We start from the raw sequence: 26,567 nt of genomic DNA, 5'->3' as shown, positions 1-26,567 counted from the left end.
ACCCCAATAATTGAGACTCCATATACTTCTGTGTAATAAGGTCCAATACAGTGAAAGATTTTATTCCATATTCATTGAGGAGCAAAGTCACAGCAGTTGGATACAGTCTCAATCCCATGGGTTTAAGGTTGGCAACAGAACAATGTACTCCCTTAGTTTACTCACTTAGTAAATTCTTTTGACATTTCTTCAATAAGGGAATGAAGGGTTATGGGGAGCGGGCGGGTAAGTGGAGCTGAGTCCATGGCCAGTTGCAGCAGGGCCTCCCTGCTTTTGTACTCCATCCCTCTCAAAATTACAACATGCTGCGGTGCAGAGGGACCTGGGGGTCCATTCGCCTTCCTGATTACCTGCTGCACCTGCAAACTAACTTTTTGGGATTCATGCACAAGGACCCCCAGGTCCCTCTGCACCGCAGCATGTTGTAATTTCTCCCCATTCAAATAATATTCCCTTTTATTGTTTTTTTCCCAAGGTGGATGACCTCACATTTTCCAACATTGTATTCCATTTGCCAAACCTTAGCCCATTCGCTTAACCTATCTAAATCTCTTTGCAGCCTCTCTGTGTCCTCTACACAACCTGCTTTCCCACTAATCCTTGTGTCATCTGCAAATTTTGTTACACTACACTCTGTCCCCTCTTCCAGGTCATCTATGTATATTGTAAACAGTTTTGGTCCTAGCACTGATCCCTGTGGCACACCACTAACCATCGATTTCCAACCCGAAAAGGACCCATTTATCCCGAATCTCTGCTTTCTGTTAGCCAGCCAATTCTCGACATGCTTTTTTTGTTAAGTCTAACATTTTAAATTTCTAAACCTAGTCAAGGCAATTCCTTGGTGCTGCAGAAATCAAAATCCAATGTGGTGTGATGCCGCACACGAATCCATTAGGCGAGAGCGTTGGTGCTCTTGATCTATTATTTACAAAGGAAACCCTCCCCTTGCTTAAGTGGCCCCTATACTTCAGCCTTCATTACAAGATCATTTTTATTCTTGTAAAAACCCCATACTCAGCATCTACACCCTGTCCAGTCTCGCTGCTTGGGATTTAAACAAAAACTAGCATTCCTATCATAACACCGTCCTTTGGAGGCTACCTGCGCTGATCTCTTAACTCTCCGCAAGGGTTTTCTGTGCGGCCACAAGTGACCACATACACTGGCCTAAGTTAGTTTGGAGCAACTATTAGCTATCCAAACTGGCTTAAATGGCCAAAACAGGCGTAGGTGGCTGGTAACATGCCCTTTTGAAAAAAAAAATAAACCAAAAAAAAATCCTAACTAACTCACTTAGACTGGCACAAATTAAATGTGCAGAATGAGGATTTTTAAGATATTCCAGAAAAATCAAGTTGCTCTAAAAAAAAAATGGAGCAACTCCTGGCCAAATTTGGGCCCTATAAGAGTATAATTACCAAATAACTCAAATTGTTTCCCATAAAAAAGTTTGCATTGAAAATCAGATCCAAAATGATGCTGGTGACAACATTGTGCACGTGATGTGCATATGTTATCAGACAATGTGTATGATGCGCGCTTATCTCAGGATCCACTGGGATCTGAGTGGTTTCTGAAGGTGAGAAATGGTCAAGAATTGTTTTTTTTGCTGATATACCAAATCAGAGAAATTTATAATTGAAAATTGGTTAAAAAAAACGATTGTAAAGATCTTTACATAAGCCTTATTCATACTCTGAGACAAGCACCAGCCCCACATCCTTCTACCAATCATGGCTCAAGAAAATGATGATCTATTCATTTCAAATTACCTATTTATATCTATTTCAAAATTATAGTTAATTTTACTTCATCCATATGTGTTTCTTTCTCAAGAAAAAACAAAGAATTAACTGATCTAATTTATAATAAAAAAATGACTTGCACCCTGCTGTTGTGACTGCTGCCATTTTATTGAATTAGTGCTGCACCTCACTACTCCAGTATCACTTACAGCTGTACGTACAAGTCAAAGTAAACTGTTGAGTTGTTGGAATTTCTTGCACGGCTCCGCAGGAATACAATTAAATATAAATAGAGATCTTTATCCAGCTTGGGATTTAAGTTCCACCACAACTGATAAAGCTTCAAGATAGTGGACAATATATCCTGGAGTAATCACACTTCAACAACATACTAAAGACATGAAAAATGTTGAGAATCCTCAGTGCTGATTGTACAAAGAAACTATTTTAGTGCTAAACACCGTTCTCCCCTCTGGAGACTAAATTTCAAATTAAGTCGTAGTGGTATCTGATAAAGATCTATTTCTTACTCCTGACTGTTAAATATCTCAAACAAAAAAAAATCTTTTAGCCTCAGGGTAGACTTCAATAGATCTCAGACAATGCAAAATTGCAGTCTGAGCTGAGATACATTTGGAATGAAAGATTGAGATTATCAAAAAGCATTGAAGGGCATTCTTCTTTGGCCTGGTTTGAGGCTTTATATCCTCAGAGCAATACTGGGAATGTCTGCAATAACCACAGAACCTCACAGAATAGACACAGCAAAAATTAGTACTGGCACCGAGTTAAAACTAAATCTCAAAATCTTTCCTGCCCCTCGGTCTTCTCTCATTTTCTTCCAATAGGGGATAATCAAACGGCTATAGGAAGGGAGGAACTTAATACAATCACTATCACTAAAGAAGTAATACTTGGTAAAATAATGAGACTAAAGGTGGACAAGTCTGCTGGACCTGATGGCTTGCATCCTAGGGTCTTAAAAAACGTGGCTGCAGACATACTGGATGCATTGGTTGCCTTCTACCAAAATTCCCTGGATTCTGAGGCAGTCCCAGCAGATTGGAAAATCGCAAATGTAACACCCCTATTTAAAAAAGTAGGCAGACAGAAAGCAGGAAACTATAAACCAGTTAGCCTAACATCTGTTGTTGGGAAAATGCTGGAGTCTATTATTAAGAAAGCAGTAGCAGGACATTTGGAAAAGCATAATTCAATCAAGCAGAGTCAGCATGGTTTTATGCAAGGGAAATCATGTTTGACAAATTTGCTGGAGTTCTTTGAGGATGTAACGAGCAGGGTGGATAAGGGGGAAACCAGTGCATGTGGTGTATTTTGATTTCCAGAAGGCATTCGATAAGGTGCCATATAAAAGGTTACTGCACAAGATAAAAGTTCACGGGGTTGGGGGTAATAGTAATATATTAGCATGGATAGAGGATTGGCTAACTAACAGGAAACAGAGAGTCGGGATAAAGGGGTTATTTTCCGTTTGGCAAACAGTAACTAGTGGGGTGCCGCAGGGATCGGTGCTGGGTTCTCAACTATTTACAATCTATATTAATGACTTGGATGAAGAGACAGAGTGTAATGTAGCCAAGTTTGCTGATGATACAAAGATGGGTGGGAAAGCAAATTGTGAGCAGGACACAAAACATCTGCAAAGGAATATAGACAGGCTAAGTGAGTGGGCAAAAATCTGGCAGATGGAGTATAATGTGGGAAAATGTGAGGTTATCCACTTTGGCAGAAAAAATAGAAAAGCAAATTATAATTTAAATGGAGAAAAATTGCAAAGTGATGCAGCACAGAGGGACCTGGGGGTCCTTGTGCATGAAACACAAAAAGTTAGTGTGCAGATACAGCAAGTAATCAAGAAGGCAAATGGAATGTTGGCCTTTATTGCGAGGGGGAATAGAGTTTAAATCAGAGACGTCCTGCTACAACTGTACAGGGTATTGGTGAGGCCACACCTAGAGTACTGCGTACAGTTTTGGTCTCCATATTTAAGGAAAGATTTACTTGCATTGGAGGCTGTTCAGAGAAGGTTCACTAGGTTGATTCCGGAGATGAGGGGGTTGACTTATGAGGATAGTTGAGTAGTTTGGGCCTATACTCATTGGAGTTCAGAAGAATGGGAGGTGATCTTATCGAAAAATATAAGATAATGAGGGGACTCGACAAGGTGGATGCAGAGAGGATATTTCCACTCATTGGGGAAACTAAAACTAGGGGGCATAGTCTCAGAATAAGGGACCACCCATTTAAAACTGAGATGAGGAGGAATTTCTTCTCTGAGTGTTGTAAATCTATGGAATTCTCTGCCCCAGAGAGCTGTGAATGCTGGGCCATTGAATATATTTAAGGTGGAGATAGACAGATTTTTGACAGATAAGGGAGTAAAGGGTTACGGGGAGCGGGCAGGGAAGTGGAGCTGAGTCCATGATCAGATCAGCCATGATCTTATTAAATGGCAGAGCAGGCTCGAGGGGCCAAATGGCCTACTCCTGCTCCTATTTCATATGTTCTTATGTTCTTTCCTCCTCTTACATACAATGATTCATGCTTTATAACATTACATAGAATTACATAGAATTGACAGTACAGAAACAGGCATTTGGCTCTATGCTGGTGTTTATACTCCTCTCACTCTACTTACTTCATCTTACCCTAGCAACATATTGGCAAACCTCATTTGATAATGTTTGACAGGCCGTCCGCTTTAGAAACTGCTCGATTTTCATTGGTTTCCATGGAAATGTAAATCAGGTGGTTTCCAAAGCAGGCGGCCTATCCACAAGCAGCAGTTTTACGCCTGGGCTGGCAAGTTGAAAATCTACCCCACTGTGTTGCTCGGCTATTGAGACGTCACAGCCAAGCCTAATCCTGTTCAGATCCAACATCCAGGTACACATACTTACCAGCACGGATCACAGGACAGCAGTCAGGAAGGAATGGAATTTCCAGGCGAATTTCCCCTTTGTAGCTTGGAGACGAGGGTAGCTGTGGCGTACCCACTGCTGCCCCAGCTAAGATCACGTAACTCAACATAGATGAGATATGGGGGCCGAAATTGCTCCGTGCTGGGTTTGGAGCTCATCATTTGAATTAAGTGAAAATTTAGCGCCGGCCGAGATGGGCGGGAGGAAGTTTGTAAATTCGACACTTTGTTTCCCAAATCGGAGCACGCCGTTGTTGTAGTGCTAAATGGCCTCCGCGTGGCGGTAGCGGGGTGAGAGCGTGGCGGAAGCGCGGCGATGTCACTCAGCGCCTAGCGTCAGCATGGCGTGGACGTGCCGCGTCACGCTGATGCGTCACAACGTCCCTGCCCATCTCTTAAAGGGAGGGCCGCTGCGAACTCCGTGGCACCCACTGGGCTACCAGGGAGGGTTTCGGCCAGGCCAGCTAATGGGCCTTTCGGAAAGGGGCAATTTTGGCCCCATAAAGTCTGGAACTTTCCTTTTACTCAATGAGCCACTTTCTCCCCCTCATTTCCTAACTTTATTAATGCTCATTTTATCAATTCTCGAATAAGACAATAATTGTTAATGTGATTTTCTTTAGAACCATGACCAATTAAATAACTTGCCTTGAATTAAAAATACCATGTGCAGGTAAATGCATTGCATTGTGTGGTGCTAAGCCGTAAAGACCAAGATCGGCCCAAATTCCATCCCTTCTCTGTGGTGAGTTATCTGATGGAAGCCAAGACCATGATATGGGCACTACAATTTGGCCTTCATGTTTTGCTTTAGAGAGGGGCAATGTCAGCTAAGATTCCTGCTCCTGATTACCATCGAGTGATTTCTACTGGAAAATGTGGATATTGGGTGAGAACAGGCTTGGCTGAAATGTTCCTCTGCAGTCAGACGCCTTCCCTCAGAATGTTGCCAGTGTTCACAGTGCTTGCAACTGTACCTTGACATGAGTCATTGTGGAGCAGAGCAAAGCAAATTTGAACAATAACCTGCCTTATGTGCACTCTTGTGATTTTTGTCTTAAGCTGATTGTGGTCTTTAATATTTGCAGATATTTCAAGGTAACAGCAATCCCAGTGATATAGTTATAAGGCAGTTTCCTCAGACAATCCTGACACGGTACGTTCGCATAAGACCACAGACATGGGAGAATGGAGTGGCACTTCGGTTCGAACTATATGGATGCAAGATCACAGGTAAAGAATCATCCTGTGAGAAAGCTAACTGTTTTGATAAACTGATGAACCATAGGCTCTACTTACAACGAGTTAACTGTTTTCTGCAATTATCTTTTCTGCAACTTCTTTTTTGGTCAGTTGACTATCTGTTAAAGGAAAATATAAAAGGTTCACCATGTTTAAGTGCCACTGAGGCAAGCCACTGAGAAATCTACAAGTGTAGAATTTCTGTTTGCTCAATGACGAGTTGATATTCTCTCCCCATTCGGACGTATCCCACTTACCTCATCCAGAGAGTTTAGGTACAGGTTGGTAGAACCAAGGCTTAGGGTCCTCCGAGTCTGCACAGGTTACTGGAGTTTAACAAGCTAAAATAGTGCAGCTTGCCACATAGAGAGAGCACTGGTAAGCTTCCCATTGCTTGCCCAGCTAAGACCAGCTACTTGTGAGAGCATTGGCCTGTAGGGTTATCTGGAGCCGAGTGGAACGAATCTAAGTCCTCAATTGTGTTGCAGAATATTTTAAGAAAGTGCTATTTTACTATATTCTTAGCATATGTGGAAGTCGTGGCACTTTTGTAAATGTGCACAGCAATCTCATCGAGTGAGTCCATTGAGGGAACTATTAGGGGGCAAAATTGCCCATTTTTATAGCCCAGTTAGCAGTTCCGGGCACAAGGCAGTTTTCGACTGGGGGAGGGGAACACTACCGTCTACTGGGAAATTGCCGGAGATTTGGGAGGTGTTGTCCCAGCAGCGCCAAGCCCCGCGGTTAACGCCCTGAGCCGCCGCACAACTGCCAATGACATTATTGCCGTGCACGGCAACCCCTTGCCGTGCACGGCAACCCCTTACCGTGCCAACCCCTTAACGCCCTGCGGGGGAAATTGCCCCACGGACCGCAAGACTGGCACAAATGGTTCCCAGAGCGCTGTATAAGGGGAGGTCTGCAGCGTCCCAGGCCGCCATCTTTGTTGGTCGTGTCGACTCTTGGGTCAGCCCGACCATGGCCGCCCTAGCGTGGACCAGACTGCCATCGTGCAGCCTGGCACTCCGCTTCCTTTGAGGGGCACTGGCCCGGTCTCATGCATCCCTGGTGGCCCAGTGGCGGCCACCAAAGGGCCATGTTCCACTTCCTTTGAGGGGCGCAAAGGCCCAATTCCGCTTCGGGGTTAGGGCTTCTGGGCTGGGCGACAAAAGTCCCGGCCCTGGAAGGTTACTGCCCCCGATCAGGGCGTGGGGCAATTGATATTACTTCCTAAAATAAATTGTGAGATCAAATCTGTCAGATAACTTTGTAACTGAAACAGAACTGCTGTATTGTGCTGCCCAGCTTTGTGTGTATGATTAGTAAAATGAAAACTTCCGTTGAACTGGATGATTCAGCTGGTAATCCCACTGCACTTTCATCTCGAGGGTCAGCCTTGTCTCAATGGTAGCACTCTTGCCTCTGGATCAGAAGATTATTTGTTCTAAACACCACTCCAGAGACGTGAACACATAATCTAGGCGGCCATGTTTTGGATAATGCCTTAAATAGATGCCCTCTCAGGTGGACATAAGCGTTCTCCCAGTGACCTGGTTAACATTCAGCCCTCATTGGTGTTTGTGGGACCTTGCTGTGCATTACTTAGTTGCCACGTTTCCCTACATTACAACAGTGACTACACCTCAAAAATACTTAATTGGCTGTCTAGCGCTTTGGGAAATTCTGAGGTTGTTAAAAATGCTATAATAATGCAACTTCTTTCTTAGGTTTCAGGTTTGAATCCAGCCTAGTCTGATGGGATAAAAATCTCCTCTGTCTCCCAGCTGTAAATGTGCAATGTGTCCTATACATGCCAACATAGCAAATTTGCTAAATTTGACTGTTTCAAAAAAGCTGACACAACATTAAAAAAAGTTGACAACTCAAAAATAACAATCTGTGGGCTAGAAATTCGCTGCCTGTCGATATTTGTTTTTTAAATGTTATTTAGAATTAAAATTTTGCCATTTTTTAACAAGGTAAATTTGGCCAAAAAATACTCCTGTCATGTTGGAAACCGCCGTCCTTGCTAACTTTACCGCGAGGCCAATATCGCCAAAAATACTGGGGAGAAAACACAGAAAAAAATTTCCAAAAATAAAAAAATAAAAATCAGAAACCATTAACAATACCCTTAAGTAATCAATCGCTGAAAAATATTTTTTTTTAAAAACTTCAACTTACCTTTTTTGTAGGTCTTCCTACTTACCGATGTTTCTGAGACTGCAAGGCCTGCTTTTCTCATGTGTTGTTTTTTCACCCGAGTACCAAACGGCCAAATTTAGGCGGTCCTATTTTTTACCTATGGCGATCTGCTTTTTGGCGATATTTCAAAACCACCATTCTTAACCTTTGGGGAGTTTTGTTAGGTTTCTTTTAATGACAAAAAAGCACTATTAACGCAAAATAATCATGTTAAAACATGCGTTAGCCTGGCTAATTTCTAGTCCTGTAAATCTCAATATAAACCTGCGATCACTACATCACACTGGCATGTGGAGTTCTGCACATGCTTTGGCATTCTGGGGTGACTCTCCTGAGTAAAATCACTGGGGGTAAACTTCCACAGGGGTTCTCTTGCTCATCAGCCATGCGGCACACAAGCAAGAGATGCCCTACGAAAATTCACCCCCACTGACTTTCGTCAACAGAAGCAAACTTGCAGACTACGCTGGTTGTCTGTGTGAAATGTGGACAGTCGGCATTCTTGGAGTCTAGGCGTCTCAAACCAATTCCTTGTGGGTGTGGGTCCACAGAATAAAACTGCTCATAATCAGGCACAAATTGAAAATCTCAATCAGGTTCTCGAAGGATGACTGATGGGGAAAACAGACACGTTTTGATCTTCATTGGTTGTAAATCACATTGACACGTCCGATTGTCATGAAAGGAGCTCTATCAATGCAAGACTTTCTTTCTTTCTTTCTTTTCTTTTCTTTTCTTTTCTTTTCTTTTTTTTTCTTTCTTTTCTTTCTCCTTTCTTTCCTTCCATCCTTTCCTTCCATCCTTTCCTTCCATCCTTTCTTTCGAATTAGTCATCGCATTGTGGATCTGACAGTTGGCATTGGATCTCTTGCACAAATCTAGATTGGAGGTGTACATCAGACAATGTGTGTATGCAGTTAATTACCTGCAGAATATTTGTGACGCCTTTTATTCAGCAGCCATGTTTGACTTTTAGTTGGTGCTAGGCTACCTGAGGAAAACAAGGATACCGATCTGGTCTCCTGAAAATAGATACACACCAGGAGAAAAATGGCTGGCTGATGTCAGAAATGTCCCCTTTGGACAACTAAAAGGATATTGAGACAAAAAAATATGTTACAGTTATCTTTAATGTACAAGTCAATCATTATTTTGGCGCGTTCTAAGTAATCTCTTCTGCAAAGCCTTTCTACCAGATGCCTTCCATTTTTTTTGCCTTCAATAAGGTTTTTATTTACTTTGTGTACTATTTTATAAGATGTTCCTCAATTCAAGGATTTATGACTGCTGGCTAGCCAATCAGAATCTTAAGCTTTTGCTTAGTCCAATATTAATGATATTACTTCCCCCTTGTCAGATAATCCCCTCCACTGGTATAAAGATTGTGAGGAATACATTTTAGACAAGCATCTCAGGCAGGGCCACCGAGAGCCAATACTGATGCATGCAACAGTGAAACGTAAAGGCCATTTTTACATTGTTGCTTCTGAGATATTATCAATGGTCTTGTCCTCAGTACAGTCTGTTTGAGACACACCTCAATCAAACAGCATAACAGTTCATAGAGGGCAGGGATTATGTGAATTTGTGATATAATTATACATACATAATATATATAATTGTACATATAATTATATATAGATACACATAAAAGCTTAGATATAATTGATTCACAATGAAGTACTATTTATATTGCAAAGCTCCAATGTGATTAATCATTTAAACAGCTCCAGATATAGTGGAACTCTTCTCATAATGAAGTGTTGTCACGGAAAATGGCCACACTCAAAATTTAATGAAGAGCACCTCAATCAGCAGTCAGAACTAACAAAATGTGCCGTGAACCTGTTAATGTCTGAGAAGAAAAGAAGCAGCAGATAGCACGGGGTATGGTAACAGCAGCAGCCGAGGTGCTCACCTCTCAGCCGTCTCAGTGGAGTCAGAGATTTCAGCCCATGCAGCAAACCAGAACTAAGGATGAGATGCCTTGAAGAAGATCAAAATGACAGGATGTACTTGCCATGACTAATTCTTACCCACAACTGCATTATCGCATTTGAAGACAAAGTTTCATCTTTAATATTTTGCCTTCAAGTGACTGGTTAGTCAGTAATACCGTGCCACAGAATTGTACAGCTAGACATATCTTCCATGTGTTTATCAATAGGGCTGCACCATGCTTTAATTATAGACTGTTCATTTTTTTGTTACAATTTTTTATACTGCACTGTCACTACACTACTACCAATAGATTGTTTCTCCGTTTGTTGTAAAGAAAGAAAGACTTGGATTTATATAGCACCTTTCACGACCACCGGATGACTGAAAGCTTTACAGCCACTGAAGTACTTTTGGAGTGTAGTCACTGTTGTAATGTGGGAAACACGGCAGCCAATTTGCGCACAGCAAACTCCCACAAGCAGCAATGTGATAATGGGGTACTGAGGGAATAATCAGCCATGATCTTATTGAATGGTGGTGCAGGCTTGAAGGGCCGAATGGCCTACTCCTGCACCTATTTTCTATGTTTCTAATGACCAGATAATCTGTTTTTTTGTTATGTTGATTGAGGCATAAATATTGGCCAGGACACCGGGGATAACTCCCCTGCTCTTCTTTGAAATAGTGCCATGGGATCTTTTACGTCTACTTGAGAGAGCAGTCGGGGCCTTGTTTTAACATCCTATCCGAAAGACGGCATCTCCAACAGTGCAGCACTCCCTCAGCACTGCACTGGAGTATCGGCCTAGATTTTTTTTTGCGCACAAGTTCCTGGACTGGGACTTTGAACCCACAACCTTCTGACTCAGAGGCGAGTGTGCTACCCACTGAGCCACAGCTAACACTTATACCATTATAATAAAATATGACCTCATTCCTCTCTAATGACCATTAACTTTTGTCCTGCAGATTACCCCTGCTCTGGAATGCTAGGAATGGTATCCGGCCTCATCTCTGATAACCAGATCACAGCCTCCTCCTCCATGGACCGTTACTGGGGTCCCGAACATGCTCGGCTTCTCACCAGTCGAGCAGGCTGGGCATTGCAACCGGTCCATCGACCTTATAACAATGAATGGATACAGATCGACCTGGGAGTGGAGAAAGAGGTGCGGAGCCTAATCCTTCAGGGTGCAAAGCAGAGGGAAAATAAAGTATTCATGCGGAAGTTCAAGCTTGGGTACAGCACGAATGGATCAGACTGGAAGTTGGTAACAAATCCTGGCAGCTCGAAACCGAAGGCAAGTAGACTGTGATCACAGCTTTCGACAGGGATATTTCTTTTTGAAATGAAAGCACGACAACAAGTTCAGCGTTTGCCATCATGCTGTCACTAAAATTAACGTCTCAAGTGCTACAGTACATAAAAACTAAGCACATATGCAGCACTCTGCCAAGAGTCTTGTGTTATGTTTGCCACGTTCCTAAGCATATAAAACGATGAACATTTCAGCATAAAAAATAAAATGAATGGCGTGTTTTTTTCCTTCCCCAGTCAGAATATATTAGTCTCAATTTTCCCTGCAGCCAAACACTGCCACCACACAGAGTCAGCATTTTGTCTTTGTGGATTAAACTTAAAATGAATTTGCTTTGCTGGAGAATCTTTGTTTGGCAAAACAGGAAGACTCCAAATCAACTAAAATGCAAAGATTCTCTTCATGAAGGAGTATCAGGAGAATCTTTGAGAAATAGGATAACTCCAAATCATTTTCATCGTGGTGGCATCAAACATATGTGCCCAGAAATCCCAGGTCGGCTGCTTCCCGCGGATGATCGGGTAAAAAAGTTTAAAAAGATGCACACCTACCTGTTCCTGCTGCGCCCACGTGAGTGCCTGGTCCTGAGGCCTCCATTGGCTGCGTGTCGCAATGCGTGCACATCAGGACGTGCGCAGGGCTTGAGCTGCAGTCACATGGCTCTGGGCAGCCAATCCAGGTAAAGTATATTCTCATTCATAAAGTGGGAACTCTTAAGGGAGTTCCCATTATTATGAATGAGAAACTCCCCCCAAACACAAAACTCTAATAAAAAATAGAAAGAAATACACCACATATTTTTATTAATTTAAATTAAAGTTATTTATGTATTATTAAAAAAAATACTTTTCCAATTTTTAAAAAACGTTTTTTAAATTATGGTTTTGTGTATTTTAAAACTCTTATGCCTATAAAAGTAGGCTATGCGCTTGCTTTTGTCAGGCGCAAGAGTTTTCAGGACATCCGCTGGGTAAGATATGGGTAAATCCCGAAATCTTGCCCTTGCAAATGTCTTTGCTCCCGAGATGTGGTAAATCTTTTTCCAGCTTGACAGATCGGAAAAGCTGGTTTTCAGCTCATGCGCATTGTGCGCTGAAATCTGGCTTTTGCGATGCCTTCCCAGGTCCGTACACACTCCGTACGGACCCAGGAGGCCGGAATTTCTAAGCCATGGTGCACAATGTTGCAATTTCAATACAATTTGCGCTACTCACCGTCTGTTCATAAACAAGTGGAAAAAGATTAACCAACGAACATACGAACAATGACGGACAGGTAAAGACCATTTGGTCCATCAAGCTTGTCCCACCCAATGCGATACCTTGTGTATCACAACTTATAACTCCACCCCACCCGAAACCATGTGATCTCCTGGGAGAGGAAAAAAAACAGATTAAAAAACCCAGGCCAATTTGGGAAAGAAAATCTGGGAAATTCCTCTCTGACCCATCTAGGCGATCGAAACTAGTCCAGGAGATCACTCTGGCCATTAAATTCCCTGCAGTACCTACCTATTTGCCGAACCTATTTTAGGCAATGTGATGCCATTTAATTTGAATGTCATCAGAGTGAAGTGGATGCTGGAGTTATTCAACAGGTAATGGTCTGGTTTTCTGCTTTTATATTCATGTGTGGCAAGTTTTTAGTGTTACACGGCTTGACTCTTGCACTTGACCCCAGTAATGGCCAATGGGAATAACATGATCAATATTCTTTACCATGGTAGTGTTAATGGCTAGGGAAAGCCTGAGAAAATAACACGAAAAAGAAAGCAGTGCAAAAGAAAACAATTGTAGGGCAGGCATATAAGTACGGCCTACTCCTGTTCCTAATTCTTATGTTCTTATACAATAATGTCAGTTTAAACAAAATTTATACCATAATGCAAGTTCCTGGTGTGATTCCCTATGAACATCTCAGTGATATGGAAGTACCTCATGTTTGAATTTTTGTGGCAGGTTTTTAAATCGCAGGTAGTTTCCATAAATAGGGATAGAAATTGGGGCGCATTGCATCCATTTTTTGGGTGTAAAACGGGCGCAAAGCATACCAGTTGAGCCGTTGGTTCCACTGCTAAATTGGTGGGACGCATTTTTAGATTTGAATTTTTAAAAGGAATCTTTAGCACCTCACTTGTTGATTTACAGTTCCAGTAAAACTGAAGCCAATGGGAATCGGGGAGAAAATTCTCCACTAACTGGAGTGATACCTAGCACAAAGGAAGATGGTTGTCGTGGTTGGAGGTCAATCATCACAGCCCCAGAACATTGCCTCAAGGCAGTGTCCTAGGCCCAAACTTCTTCAGCTGCTTTATCAATGACCTTCCCTCCACCATAAGGTCAAAAGCGGGGATGTTCAGTGATGACTGCATAGTGTTCAGTGCCGTTCGCAACTCCTCAGATAATGAAGCAGTCCTTGCCCGCAAGCAGCAAGACCTGGACGACATTCAGACTTGGGCTGATAAGTGGCGAGTAACATTCGCGCCACACAAGTGCCAGGCGATGAATATCTCCAACAAGCGAGAGTCTAACCACCGTCCCTTGACACTCAACGGCATTACCGTTGAAAACTCCCCCACCATCAACATCATGGGGGGGTTACCATTGACCAGAAACTTAACTGGACCAGCCACATAAATACTGTAGCAACAAGAGCAGGTCTGAAGCTGGGTATTCTGTGGCGAGTGTCTCACCTCCTGACTCCCCAAAGCCTTTCCACCATCTACAAGGCACAAGTCAGGAGTGTGACGGAATACTCGCCACTTGCCTGGATGAGTGCAGCTCCAAAACACTCAAGAAGCTTGACACCATCCAGGAAAATGTAGCCCACTTGATTGGCAAACATCCACCACCTTCACCATTCACTCTCTCCACCATTGGCTCACCATGGCTGCAGTGTGTACTATTTACAAGTGCAGCAACTCGCCAAGACTTCTTCGGCAGCATCTCCCAAACCCGCGACCTCTACCACCTAGAAGGACAAGGGCAGCAGGCGCATGGGAACACCATCACCTGCAAGTTCCCCTCCAAGTTACACACCATCCTATCTTGGAAATATATCGCCATTCCTTCATCATCGCAGGATCAAAATCCTAGAACTTCCTCCCTAACAGCACTGCGGAGTACCTTCGCCACATGGACTGTAGCGGTTCAAGAAAGTGGCTCACCACCACCTTCTCAAGGGCAATTAGGAATGGGCAATAAATGCTGACCTTGCCTGCGATGCCTAGATCCCATGAATGAATTAAAAAAATAAGACAAGAAGAAATTCCCATTTAATGTATGGCTTTTCTACCCCGTGTCAGTATTCAGTTCTTGAAGCTATTCTTAGTGGAAAAATCTTATATCGAATTGCATAAACTCTACTAAATTACTACATATTCCAGGTGCCTACATCTATTGTACATAATTCGAGAGTTATATTCGAACTGTCAGTTTTTGAATGTTTGGCAGCAATATTGTAATTACAAGTGCTGCTAAGTTATGAAAATATAATGCAGATTATAGGCGAAGCCCATTGTATTTTGGTTTGATAAATGAGTGTATTTTGTCTGTGGTGTGCGTTTCTGTTAATGGATTCAACTAATGTCTGAGTATTTTTTCCATGTTGTCTAGACATTTGAAGGAAATACCAACTATGATACGCCAGAAATTCGGAAATTTGAACCACTGTTAACAAGATATATTCGAATCTACCCTGAGCGAGCATCACCGGCTGGGTTAGGACTACGTATGGAGCTGTTGGGCTGTGATATTGAAGGTACCGTGACTTTTAACATTCTGCAGGCTTCACTGCAGAGTGTATCCATCAACAGGAACAGCCAGCCCTTGGGTGTGGGGTGGAGGATTAACCAAGATGAAACGCTTGAAATATAAAGTTCCTCTCGCTGTTAAATCTTCATATACTTCTTTTGTGTGTCACTAAGGGCTGAAGATTTGCAATCGACCTTCATCATTCCTTTGGTAGCACTAAGAGAGCGTGCCCAGGGGAGATATATTTCAGTAGATTTATTTTAATGGTTACAATACTGCATAAGCACCCCTATGAACCTTATAAATAGATAAGAGGATATTTGAAACGCTGTATCTGGCTTACACATAACTTATTTTTGTCTTTTTTAATGTGACAATAATTTACAACAGTGAAAGCAATATAGAACAAGATCCAGTTTGCACCAAAAGATGCAATTTATCAAACATTGACTAAAAATATGATTGCATATTGATAGTAAAACAAATCATCAACACCAGCTCCTTTGTGTGTTGCCTCTATCCACCCTATTGGCTGGTTTAAAGATGGTTACAGCCATGGAAGGAGCGTTAACGTTGCGGTGTCAGACTGTTGGTCAGCCTATGAATCCCTCCACTACTTCGCACTGTTGCCCAAGGGAAGAGTGAGAAGATACAAAATGATGATGGTGTGAGTCACCTCACTTATGGGATAAAATTGCACTCATGCGATGCTAACATGCAAACTGCAAATGCATTTGTATGAAATTCCAGTGGACACTATTTTAACAAAGGTGTTAATCTGCTAATATGACAGTGTGATCTCACCCCATTAGACTGTGCAATGCCAATGGGTTTAACCACAGAAAGGTCTTTGTGACTCACAAACCTGGCTAATTGAACTTACGCTTCTAAAGATAACAAGAGAAACACCCAAAACATATCAGTGTTTATCTTATGTCCTTTGTTTCTCTTCCCTATTTTTGAGTAACAAAAATGAATGCTATAATTCTAGTCACCGAGCTCCAATATTAGATGCCGAGATACGGAGACCTCCTCCTTCATTCTTCTGGTGCTGACTTTGATTTTATGCCCTCTTGTTACACTTCGCCAATCAGCATCGGAACATAGGAACAGGAGTAGGCTATTTAGCCCCTCGAGCTTGTTCTGCCATTCAATGCAATCATGGCTGACCTGTGACCTAACTCCATATACCTGCCTTTGCCCCATATCTTTTAATACCTTTGGTTTACAAAAATCTATCAATCTCAGATTTTAAATTAACAATTGACCTCGCATGAATTGCCGTTTCCAGAAGAGAGTTCCAAACTTCTACCACTCTTTGTGTGTAAAAGCGGTTCCTAACTTTATTCCTGAAAGGCCTGGCTCTAATGTTTAGACTATGCCCCCTATTCCGAGACTCCGCAACCAGATAGTTTATCTCTATCTACCCTATCTACCCCTTAATATCTTGAAAACGTTGATCAAAATACCCCTTAACTGTTTAAATTCCATGAATAAAACCCTAGTTTGTGTAATCTTTCCTCATAATTTAACCCTTGGAGTCCAGGTATCATTCTGATAAATCTACGCTGTACTCCCTCCAAGGCCACTATATCCTTCCCAAGGTGTGGTGCCCAGAACTGCTCACAGTACTCCAGGTGTGGTCTAACCAGGGCATTGTGTAGCTGTAGCATAACTTCTACCCCCTTGTATTCTAGTCCTCTAGATATAAAGGCCAGCATTCCATTAGCCTTTTTATATTATTTTCTGTACCTGTCCATAACATTTTAATGATCTATGTACATGGACCCCCAAGTATCTTTGGACCCCCACTGTTTCTAGCTTTTCACCATTTAGAAAGTACTCTGGTCTATACTTTTTAGGTCCATAGTGGATGACCTCACATTTGCCTATATTGAAATCCATTCACTTAATCTATAAATATCTCTTTTTATAATTTTATGCTTCCAGCTATGCTGCTTACAATGCCGTCTATCTTTGTGTCATCAGCAAACTTGGATATGTGGCTTTCTATCCCATCATCTAAGTCATTAATAAATACAGTGAATTGTTGAGGCCACAACACAGATGCCTGTGGGACACCACTAGTTACATCCTGCCAATTAGAGTGCCTGCCTATTATCCCTACCTGTCTCCTGCCGCTCAGCCAATTTCTTAACCAGGTCAATAATTTGCCTTCACTTCCATGAGCTTCAACTTTAGCTCACAGTCTCTTAGGAGGGACTTTATCAACGACCTTCTGGACATCCATATAAATAACATCCTTGACATTCCTCTGTCCAATACTTTAGTGACCTCTTCAAAAAATTCAATCAGGTTTGTCAGGCATAGAAACATAGAAACATAGAAAATAAATGCAGGAGTAGGCCATTCGAGCCTGCACCACCATTCAATATGATCATGGCTGATAATACAACTTCAGTACCCCATTCCTGCTTTCTCTCCAAACCCCTTGATCCCTTTAGCCGTAAGGGTCACATCTAACTCCCTTTTGAATATATCTCACAAATTGGCCTCAACAACTTTCTGTGGAAGAGAATTCCACAGGTTCACAATTCTCCTCATCTCGGTCCTAAATGGCTTACCCCTTATCCATAGACTGTGACCCCTGGTTCTGGATTTCCGCAAAATCGGGAACATTCTTCCTGCATCTAATCTGACCAATCCCGTCAGAATTTTATATGTTTCTATGAGATCCCCTCTCATTCCTCTAAATTCCAGTGAATATAAGCCTAGTTGATCCAGTCTTTCTTCATATGTCAGTCCTGCCATCCCAGAAATCAGTCTGGTGAACCTTCGCTGCACTCCCTCAATAGCAAGAATGTCCTTCCTCAGATTAGCAGACCAAAACTGTACACAATATTCAAGGTGTGGCCTCACCAAGGCCCTGTACAACTGCAGTAAGACCTTCCTGCTCCTATACTCAAATCCTCTCGCTATGAAGGCCAACATGCCATTTGCCTCCTTCACTGCCTGCTGTACCTGCATGCCAACTTTCAATGACTGATGTACCATGACACTCAGGTCTCATCGCACCTCCCTTTTTCCTAATCTGTCAGCATTCAGATAATATTCTTCCTTCCTGTTTTTTCCAACAAAGTGGATAACCTCACATTTATCTACATTATACTGCATCTGCCATGCATTTGCCCACTCACCTAACCTGTTCAAGTCACCCTGCAGCCTCTTAGCATCCTCCTCACAGCTCACACTGCCACCCAGCTTAGTGTCATCTGCAAACTTGGAAATATTACATTCAATTCCTTTGTCTAAATCATTAATGTATATTGTAAATAGCTGGGGTCCCAGCACAGAACCATGCGGTACCCCACTAGTCACTGCCTGCCATTCTGAAAAGGACCCGTTTATCCCGACTCTTTGCTTCCTGTCTGCCAACCAGTTCTCTATCCATGTCAATACATTACCCCCAATATCATGTGCTTTAATTTTGCACACTAATCTCTTGTGTGGGACCTTGTCAAAAGCCTTTTGAAAGTCCAAATGCACCACATCCACTGGTTCGCCCTTGTCCATTCTACTAGTTACATCCTCAAAAAATTCTAGAAGATTTGTCAAGCATGATTTCTCTTTCATAAATCCATGCTGACTTGGACCGATCCGGTCACTGCTTTCCACATGCACTGCTATTACATCTTTAATAATTGATTCCAGCATTTTCTTCACTACCGATGTCAGGCTAACCGGTCTATAGTTATCCGTTTTCTCTCTCCCTCCTTTTTTAAAAAGTGGGGTTACATTAGCTACCCTCCAATCCAGAGGAACTGATCCAGAGTCTATAGAATGTTGGAAAATGACCATCAATGCATCCACTATTTCTAGGGCCACTTCTTAAGTACTCTGGGATGCAGACTATCAGGCCCTGGGGATTTATCGGCCTTCGATCCCATCAATTTCCCTAACACAATTTCCTTAATAATAAGATTTCCTTCAGTTCCTCCTTCTTGCTAGACCCTCAGTCCCCTAGTATTTCCGGAAGGTTATTTGTGTCTTCCTTAGTGAAGACAGAACCAAAGTATTTGTTCAATTCATCTGCCATTTCTTTGTTCCCCATTATGAATTCACCTGATTCTGACTGCAAGGGTCCTACATTAGTCTTCACTAATCTATAGAAGCGTTTGCAGTCAGTTTTTATGTTCCCTGCAAGCTTACTCTCCTATTCTATTTTTCCCTCCTAATTAAAACCCTTAAGTCCTCCTCTGCTGGATTCTAAATTTCTCCCAGTCCTCAGTTTGCTGCTTTTTCTGGCCCATTTATATGCCTCTTCCTTGGATTTAACACTATCTGTAATTTCCCTTGTTAGCCACGGTTGAGCCACCTTCCCCTTTTTATTTTTACACCAGACAGGGATGTACAATTGTTGTAGTTCATCCATGTGATCTTTAAATGTCTGCCATTGCCCATCCACCGTCAGCCCTTTACGTATCATTCGCCAGTCTATCCTAGCCAATTCACGTCTCATACTATTGAAGTTACCTTTCTTTCAATTCAGGACCCTAGTTGCCGAATTAACTGTGTCATTCTCCATCTTAATGAACAATTCTACCACATTATGGTCACTCTTCCCCAAGGGGCCTCACACGACCAGATTTGTAATTAATCCTCTCTCATTACACAAGACCCAATCTAGGATGGCCTGCTCTCTAGTTGGTTCCTCGACATATTGGTCTAGAAAACCATCCCTTATACACTCCAGGAAATCCTCCTCCACAGTACTGCTACCAGTTTGGTTAGCCCAATCTATATGTAGATTAAAATCACCCATGATAACTGATGTACCCTTATTGCACGCGTCCCTAATTTCCTGTTTGATGCCATCCCTAACCTCCCTACACAACTCCCACTAACGTTTTCTGCCCTTTGGTGTTTCGCAGCTCTACCCATATAGATTCCACATCATCCAAGCTGATGTCCTTCCTTACGATTGAGTTAATCTCCTCTTTAACCAGTAACGCTACCCCACCTCCTTTTCCTTCCAGTCTATCCTTCCTGAATATTGAATACTCCTGGATGTTGACTTCCCAGCCTTGGTTACACTGTGGCCATGTCTCCGTAATCCCAATGACATCATATCCGTTAACAGCTATCATCCACCTTATTACGAATGCTCCTCGCATTGAGACTCAGAACCTTCAGGCTTGTTTTTTTAACATTTTTTGTCCTTTTAGAATTATGTTGTACTTTGACCTGCCTTTCACAAATCCATGCTGGCTCGCTCTGATTAGTTGAAAATGTTCAAGGTGTTCAGTCACCATACCCTTAATTATCGACCCTAGTAATTTCCCTAACTTATATTAGGCTAACTGGCAGAAACAATATTTTACTATTTACTCTCAAAACCTTTCCTAATTCTAAAAGTCTCCTTATACGTTCTCCTCATAACTGGAATTTATCTTTATAACTCTTTTGATGGCGTGAGCCTTGGCTTAGTGGTAGCACTCTCGCCTTGAAGGTAGCAGGTTCAAATCCCACTCCAGAGGCATGAGTGCATAATGTTAGGCTGACACTCCTGAGGGAGTTGGAGGTGCTGTCTTTCAAATTACATTTTAAACCGAGGCCCTATCTGTCATTTGTAGTTGTAAAGGATTCCACTGCACTTTTCGAACAACAGCAGGGGAGTTCTTCCGGTGATAATATAAACAGAAAATGCTGGAAATCTCAGCGGGTCAGGCAGCTTCTGTGGAGAGAGAAACAGAGTTAACGTTTCAGGTCGATGACCCTTCGTCAGGACTGGCAAATGTTCAAATTGAACAGATTCTTAAGGAGCACTGAAAGGGGGAAGGGAGGAAAGAACAAAAGGGAAGGTCTATGATAGGGTGGAAGACAGAAGAGATTTGAGAGACAAAAGGGATGATGGGCCAACCTGAGATGGTAATGGCAGAAGTTAGAAAAAGGTGAGTCTAGATGAGGTGTGAATGGCAGATTAATTACCAGCTGCCATGGGAAACAGAGAGAGAAAATACATGAGATCGGGGTGGGGGTTTATAAAAAAGGAGGAAGGGAGCAAAATATGGGCAGACCATATGGTGTGAAATTGTTGAACTCGATGTTGAGTCCAGAAGGCTGTAAAGTGCCTAAATGAAAGATGAGATGCTGTTCCTCAAGCTTGCGTTGAACTTTATTGGAACAGTGTAGGAGACCGAGGATGGAGATATCAGAGTGGGAGTGGAGAGGGGAATTAAAGTGACAGGCGACTGCAAGCTTGGGGCCACGCTTACGGACTGAACGGAGTCAGTCACCCAATCTGCATTTGGTCTGCCGAATGTATAGGAGACCACATTGTGAGCAGTGAATATAGTTTACTAAATTGAAAGAAGTACAAGTAAATCGCTGTTTCACCTGGAAGGAGTATTTGGGGCCCTGGATATTGGGAAGGGAGGAGGTAAAAGGGCAGGTGTTGCATCTCCTGAGCTTGCACAGGAAGGTGCCGTGGGAAGGGGTGGGGGTGACTGCGGAATGGACCAGGATGTTGCAGAGGGAGCGGTCCCTTCGGAATGCTGAGAGGGGAGGGAAGGGGAAGATGTGATTGGTGGTGGGATCACGCTGGAGGTAGTGGAAATGGCGGAGGATGATCCGTTGAACGTGGAGGCTGGTGGGGTGAAAGTTGAGGACAAGGGGAATCATGTCATGGTTCTGAGAGGGAGGGGAAGGGATGAGAGCAGAGGTGTGGGAAATAGAATAGACACGGTCAAGGGCCATGTTAACCACTGCGGAGATAATCCTCAATTGAGGAAAAAGGAAGACATATCAGAGGCACTAGTGTGGAAGGTGGCTTCGTCAGAGCAGATGCGATGGAGACAGAGAAACTGGTGACCTGGCCAATCTTTAGCCCTCAACTAAGACCTAAACCAGATGATCCAGTCATTTATGTTGTGGGAGCTTGCTGTGCACAAATTGGCTGCTGCACATCCTACATTATAACTGTAACTGCACTTCAAAAGTGCATATTTGGTTGTAAAGCGCTGTGGGGCGTCCTGAGGCCATGAAAGGCTCTATATGTTCTTCCTTTCTTTTTCTTTTTAAACTCTCATTCCCGGTATTATTCTAGTGAGTCTTCGCTGCACCTTCACATCTCTAATATCCTACCTAAATGGAGTGGCTAGAACTACACGTGATGCTCCATATGCAATACTTGGTATATTGGGTGGTCACTGGATATAACTAACTCATGTGTGTTTTCTTGCATATTGATTTTTTAGTAAAAATAGAAAATTATAAAACATATATAAACAAAATCCCCAACAGAGCTGACTGAACTGTAAGTGTTAAGTCAGTGCAAGACTGAGATTTGCAACCCACAAACGTCCACATATTTTCCAAATCTATCGCTGGTAGTAATTGAGGCAAAAATAAAAGCTGATTTCAGGTACTGTTATTCCAGCTGTCAATACTCCATGATTCACTAAAATGCAGTATGATTCTATTATAAAACAATAATGTAGGTCAGGTGCACAGCATCTGAGTTTTCTGCATCTTTTCCAATGAATGTTTTGATAGACCGGTGCAGCCACTTTGATTTATAGCTCTACAAAATTACTGTAGATGCAGTATTGTAGTTAAATTCACAGCTTTTTAACCAATAGATTCCATATTCCAAATCCCATCTGGTATCAGAACACAGTGCTACGTGAGCTGCGTCCTTAGTACTTTTGCTCACTACACTGAGCTGTGCATCGCTGGAATAATTGTGTAATCCAACCCACTTGAGGATCCTTTTCTTTGGAGACTTGCTCGAGTGAGACAGTGTCAGAGAGTTTTAGTTGCAACATGTTCCGCTGGGGAAAGTAGTGTGACTGTCATCCAGGCACAGTTCATTGGCCTATTTAATGAGCGCATTAACACCAGCAATTATGAAAACATTAATCAGTAAAATAACAGTATGATATCACTGCATTTGCTCTAACTCTTTACCATATGGTTCATTCCACTAAAAATGGTAATTCATGTTGACATATTTCTGATATTTCAGCAGGCAGGTACAATTTAACTCTCAACAATCAAAACTGTCTGCTCGGCTGCACAGTTTATTATACCGATACATCTCTAAATAATGCAACTTCTCAAGTGTGAAATGTTCTTCAGTGTTGCTTTCTGATTCCTAACCAATGAGACCAGACTACATTTATATTCAGGGAAGTAACTAGCACCTCAGTCCAAATGGCTTTCAGAATTGAAGACAAGTGTACATACAAGGGTATTTACTGAAGGCTTGAGTTTGACCTGAATGACAACCCTCATTGAACTCATGTACAGGCTCCACTGACGGCTGAGTGAGTTTATCTAATGAGTAGCTGAACCATGGAGATCAGGAAGGTCGCAGATTTGATCCCTGGTTCATGGTGAGGTAGCTGATCTCAGCCAGGTAGCAGTGCAAGACTTCAAATGGTCTGTTAGCTTTTGTTACAAAGGGATTTGAGTATAAGAATAAAGAAGTCTTACTGCAATTATACAGGGCGTTGGTGAGGCCACACCTGGAGTATTGTGTACAGTTCTGGTCTCCTCAGCTAAGAAAAGATACACTTGCCTTAGAGGGAGTGCAACGAAGGTTCACTCGACTGGTTCCTGGGATGAAGGGATTGCCCTATGAGGAGAGATTGAGTAGACTAGGCCTATATTCCCTAGCGTTTAGAAGAATGAGAGGTGATCTAATTGGAACATATAAAATTCTTAAGCGGCTTGACAGGGTTAATGTTAAGAAGATGTTTCCTCTGGCTGGGAAATCTAGAACACGCACCCTCTGACTCAGACGCGAGTGTGCTACCACTAGGAAGTAAACCACAGTTCTTACTCCTGTTTAGTTGTTCAGCAACCTTTGCTTGAAGTGGGCATTTGCAAACAGAGGGTGAGGACAGGAGTGGGCTTGGCAGTGATGCCCCATAGCTCCTAGTCAATAACCTGACAGCACTCACATGAATAATAGCAACTTAGACAAGGTGAAACTGTAATCCTGTCCTTTAGATAAGAAGAGGGGAGAAAAAAAACAATGTTTAAAATGGCCAATGTTGTCTATGGTTTATAATGATGATGGTCTACGCATAATGTGTGTGTGAATACATTCATCTTTCAATTACAGTCCCTACATCCCCTCCGACCTTGGATTCAGACGAGTGTGATGAGGAGTTTGGAAACTGCCACAGTGGAACAGGTGATGGCTTCGACTTTACAGGTGCATAAATCATCCTCCTAACACCATAACTGTAACCTTCCTCGCTCGCTTCCTGTGTGCTCTGCTGTTAATGAGCCAAAAATCAATAAAACACATGTCTCTCATCCAACTAATAAACAGCTTACCCTTACAAATCTGCCACCATCAACGCCTTCCTTCAACTAATTGGGACTAATCTTTTCGTGTTCATTCTTCCTTATTAGGAACTGCAGCACCACTTTGGAAGAATAGTGAAGCATTTGGTGCATGCTTACAATCAACATAGGCTTTGGATTAATAACATTTAGTGAAGGCACATTTTTTCTTTCAGATCTCTGGTCTGGGCTTCCACTGTCGTACTCGTGTCAAACGCAAAGCTTCAGCTACTTCAATTACAAAACCCCAATTTTGTGGAACAATCCCCTACAAACGTGCACTAATCAGTAACGATGTTGTCTGATGTCTACATTGTTCACTCAGTTTGGGACCATGGAGCTTAATTAACCCTGACAAGATAGTTAATTCTCGACTCATTTTTAGGTTTGTGCTTCCAGCAAGCACTAGAGTCAACTCCGTGAGACCTCCATCTGATCCGCCTGTGTTACAGTTGTCTCGGGCTGCACCCTGTTTTTCTGCCCCACTAAGATACAGAATGGCCATCACAAGTTCTGTGTGTTGGTTTTTCTGTTGGGTACAGACAGATTTGTATGAACGGGTGAGGGTTTTTGGATAACAATCAGGAGTGAGAACCTTGGCTGATTTTGTTTTGTTCTCCTCCAGTTATGCCTCCGTGTCTGCACCCTACGCTGTGGGCACCTTTCGTGCTGACATCTGCTTGCTTTTTTTGCAGTTTCCCTGTCCTCATCTGTGAAATGCAGAATGACAGAAAATGGGGTGGATTGAATTTTTTTTTTGTGTAGTAATTTTGAAGCTATCAGGTTGCTGGCGGGTTTGTTGGTGATCTGGCAGCTAACAGCAGTACTGCATGGCAGCCGGAGCAAGTTATTGAAGCTGCTAATGGTGCTATTGCTGCAGCTTTATGGAGAAATAATCTCCAGCTGACTGCAGCGCAATTCTATGTTCAATAAATATTTCTTTTACGGGGAATATATTTTAACCAGCTGCAGTTTTGCTTGAGAAGGGCCAGCACTTTAAAAATCTGTCACCAATTCTTTCTAATTAAAGAAACAAAGGGGACATTTCAAAAATCTTCAGCTGAATCATTGCTGTTTCAAGGAGATCACAGTCTCAGAGAAGCTGTTACTTTATATCATGTGCAAATAACGCAGTGACATTTTTGTGACATGGACCCTAAGAATTATGTCATTGTTCTATACATAGGTCTACAGAACATTGGAGATGTTGTTCCCTCCTACTTTGCACTAAAATAAACAGGAAAGCAAATAATCGGGAAAGGTTTAAAAGATTTTCTCTTTTTTGATGTTGGTCTTCTCTCCTAATTCAATGTGATAACTAACGTCTAAGAGTTCTAGAAATTGCAGTTTTAATCCCCAGAAGACCCACCCAAAAGCTCCCCCAGTCAATTACTCCCCTCTCCTGCTGCGTACATTTATATTCCCTCTCCTCAGTCAGTCTATATACAGTCCATCAGAATTAGATGCAGATATCGAATCATTCACTAATAATAGATCTGAGACTGCGAGAACTCAGAATTCATTTCCGTAGTGATCCTTAACTTCAACTAACAAGACAACCTTGCTCTCCTTTCTGCGCTGTGGCATACTAATTAGAATCAGATACCTTTAGAGAATCAGATGCCAGAAATCGGAAGTGAAGCCCTGGATGGTGTGACACCAAACCATGGCCCATACCCCATTTGTGTGCTCAACAACTGATTTGTGACCTTATTCCTCTCTCGCAGGTGGCAACACTGCTCTAGGAACAGAGGAACCAACGTTACCTGAATTGCCAGGGTTCCCAGGTATGGAGTATTTTTGGTCCAAGTTAATGTACGAATAATAGGGGGGTCTTGCAGCCTCTTAGATGTACATATTGGGAGGTTGATGTTTTGAAGGGCATGATCACAAAATGAGAAGGGCGCAGCAGAAAAAAAAGCGTCCCCAAAAATGTCCTCCGCGACTGAAGGAAGATTTATTCGATACTGTGAAATCGTAACGTAACTGCTTAGAGATAAAATCCCCAGATCTCAACGACTGAAATTTCTTGGAGCTTCTCCCACTCAGCAGTCGTAACTTCAGCAGAAATTGGCGGAAACTAGGTTTACATGCATGGTCA

At 42.4% G+C, this 26,567-nt stretch overlaps 1 protein-coding gene across 3 annotated transcripts in view; it reads left to right on the top strand.

Moving 5' to 3' along the window:
* The window catches only part of nrp1a (neuropilin 1a), a 180,153-nt gene that overhangs the window by 127,194 nt on the left and 26,392 nt on the right, over window positions 1-26,567 (top strand). For 2 of the 3 annotated variants that reach the window (XM_070881542.1, XM_070881541.1), the window contains exons 9-13: window positions 5,778-5,922; window positions 11,047-11,378; window positions 15,011-15,155; window positions 24,240-24,332; window positions 26,194-26,253. In XM_070881542.1, coding sequence (XP_070737643.1) covers window positions 5,778-5,922; window positions 11,047-11,378; window positions 15,011-15,155; window positions 24,240-24,332; window positions 26,194-26,253 — 775 coding nt within the window. The remainder of the gene's footprint in view (window positions 1-5,777; window positions 5,923-11,046; window positions 11,379-15,010; window positions 15,156-24,239; window positions 24,333-26,193; window positions 26,254-26,567) is intronic. The other variant, XM_070881543.1, reaches the window with a different exon arrangement.

The sequence above is a fragment of the Pristiophorus japonicus genome, chromosome 5, assembly GCF_044704955.1.
Source record: "Pristiophorus japonicus isolate sPriJap1 chromosome 5, sPriJap1.hap1, whole genome shotgun sequence".
NCBI lineage: Eukaryota > Metazoa > Chordata > Chondrichthyes > Pristiophoridae > Pristiophorus > Pristiophorus japonicus.
Note: the sequence above shows the minus strand (reverse complement) of the source record. Positions and strands in the feature narration are given on the sequence as shown.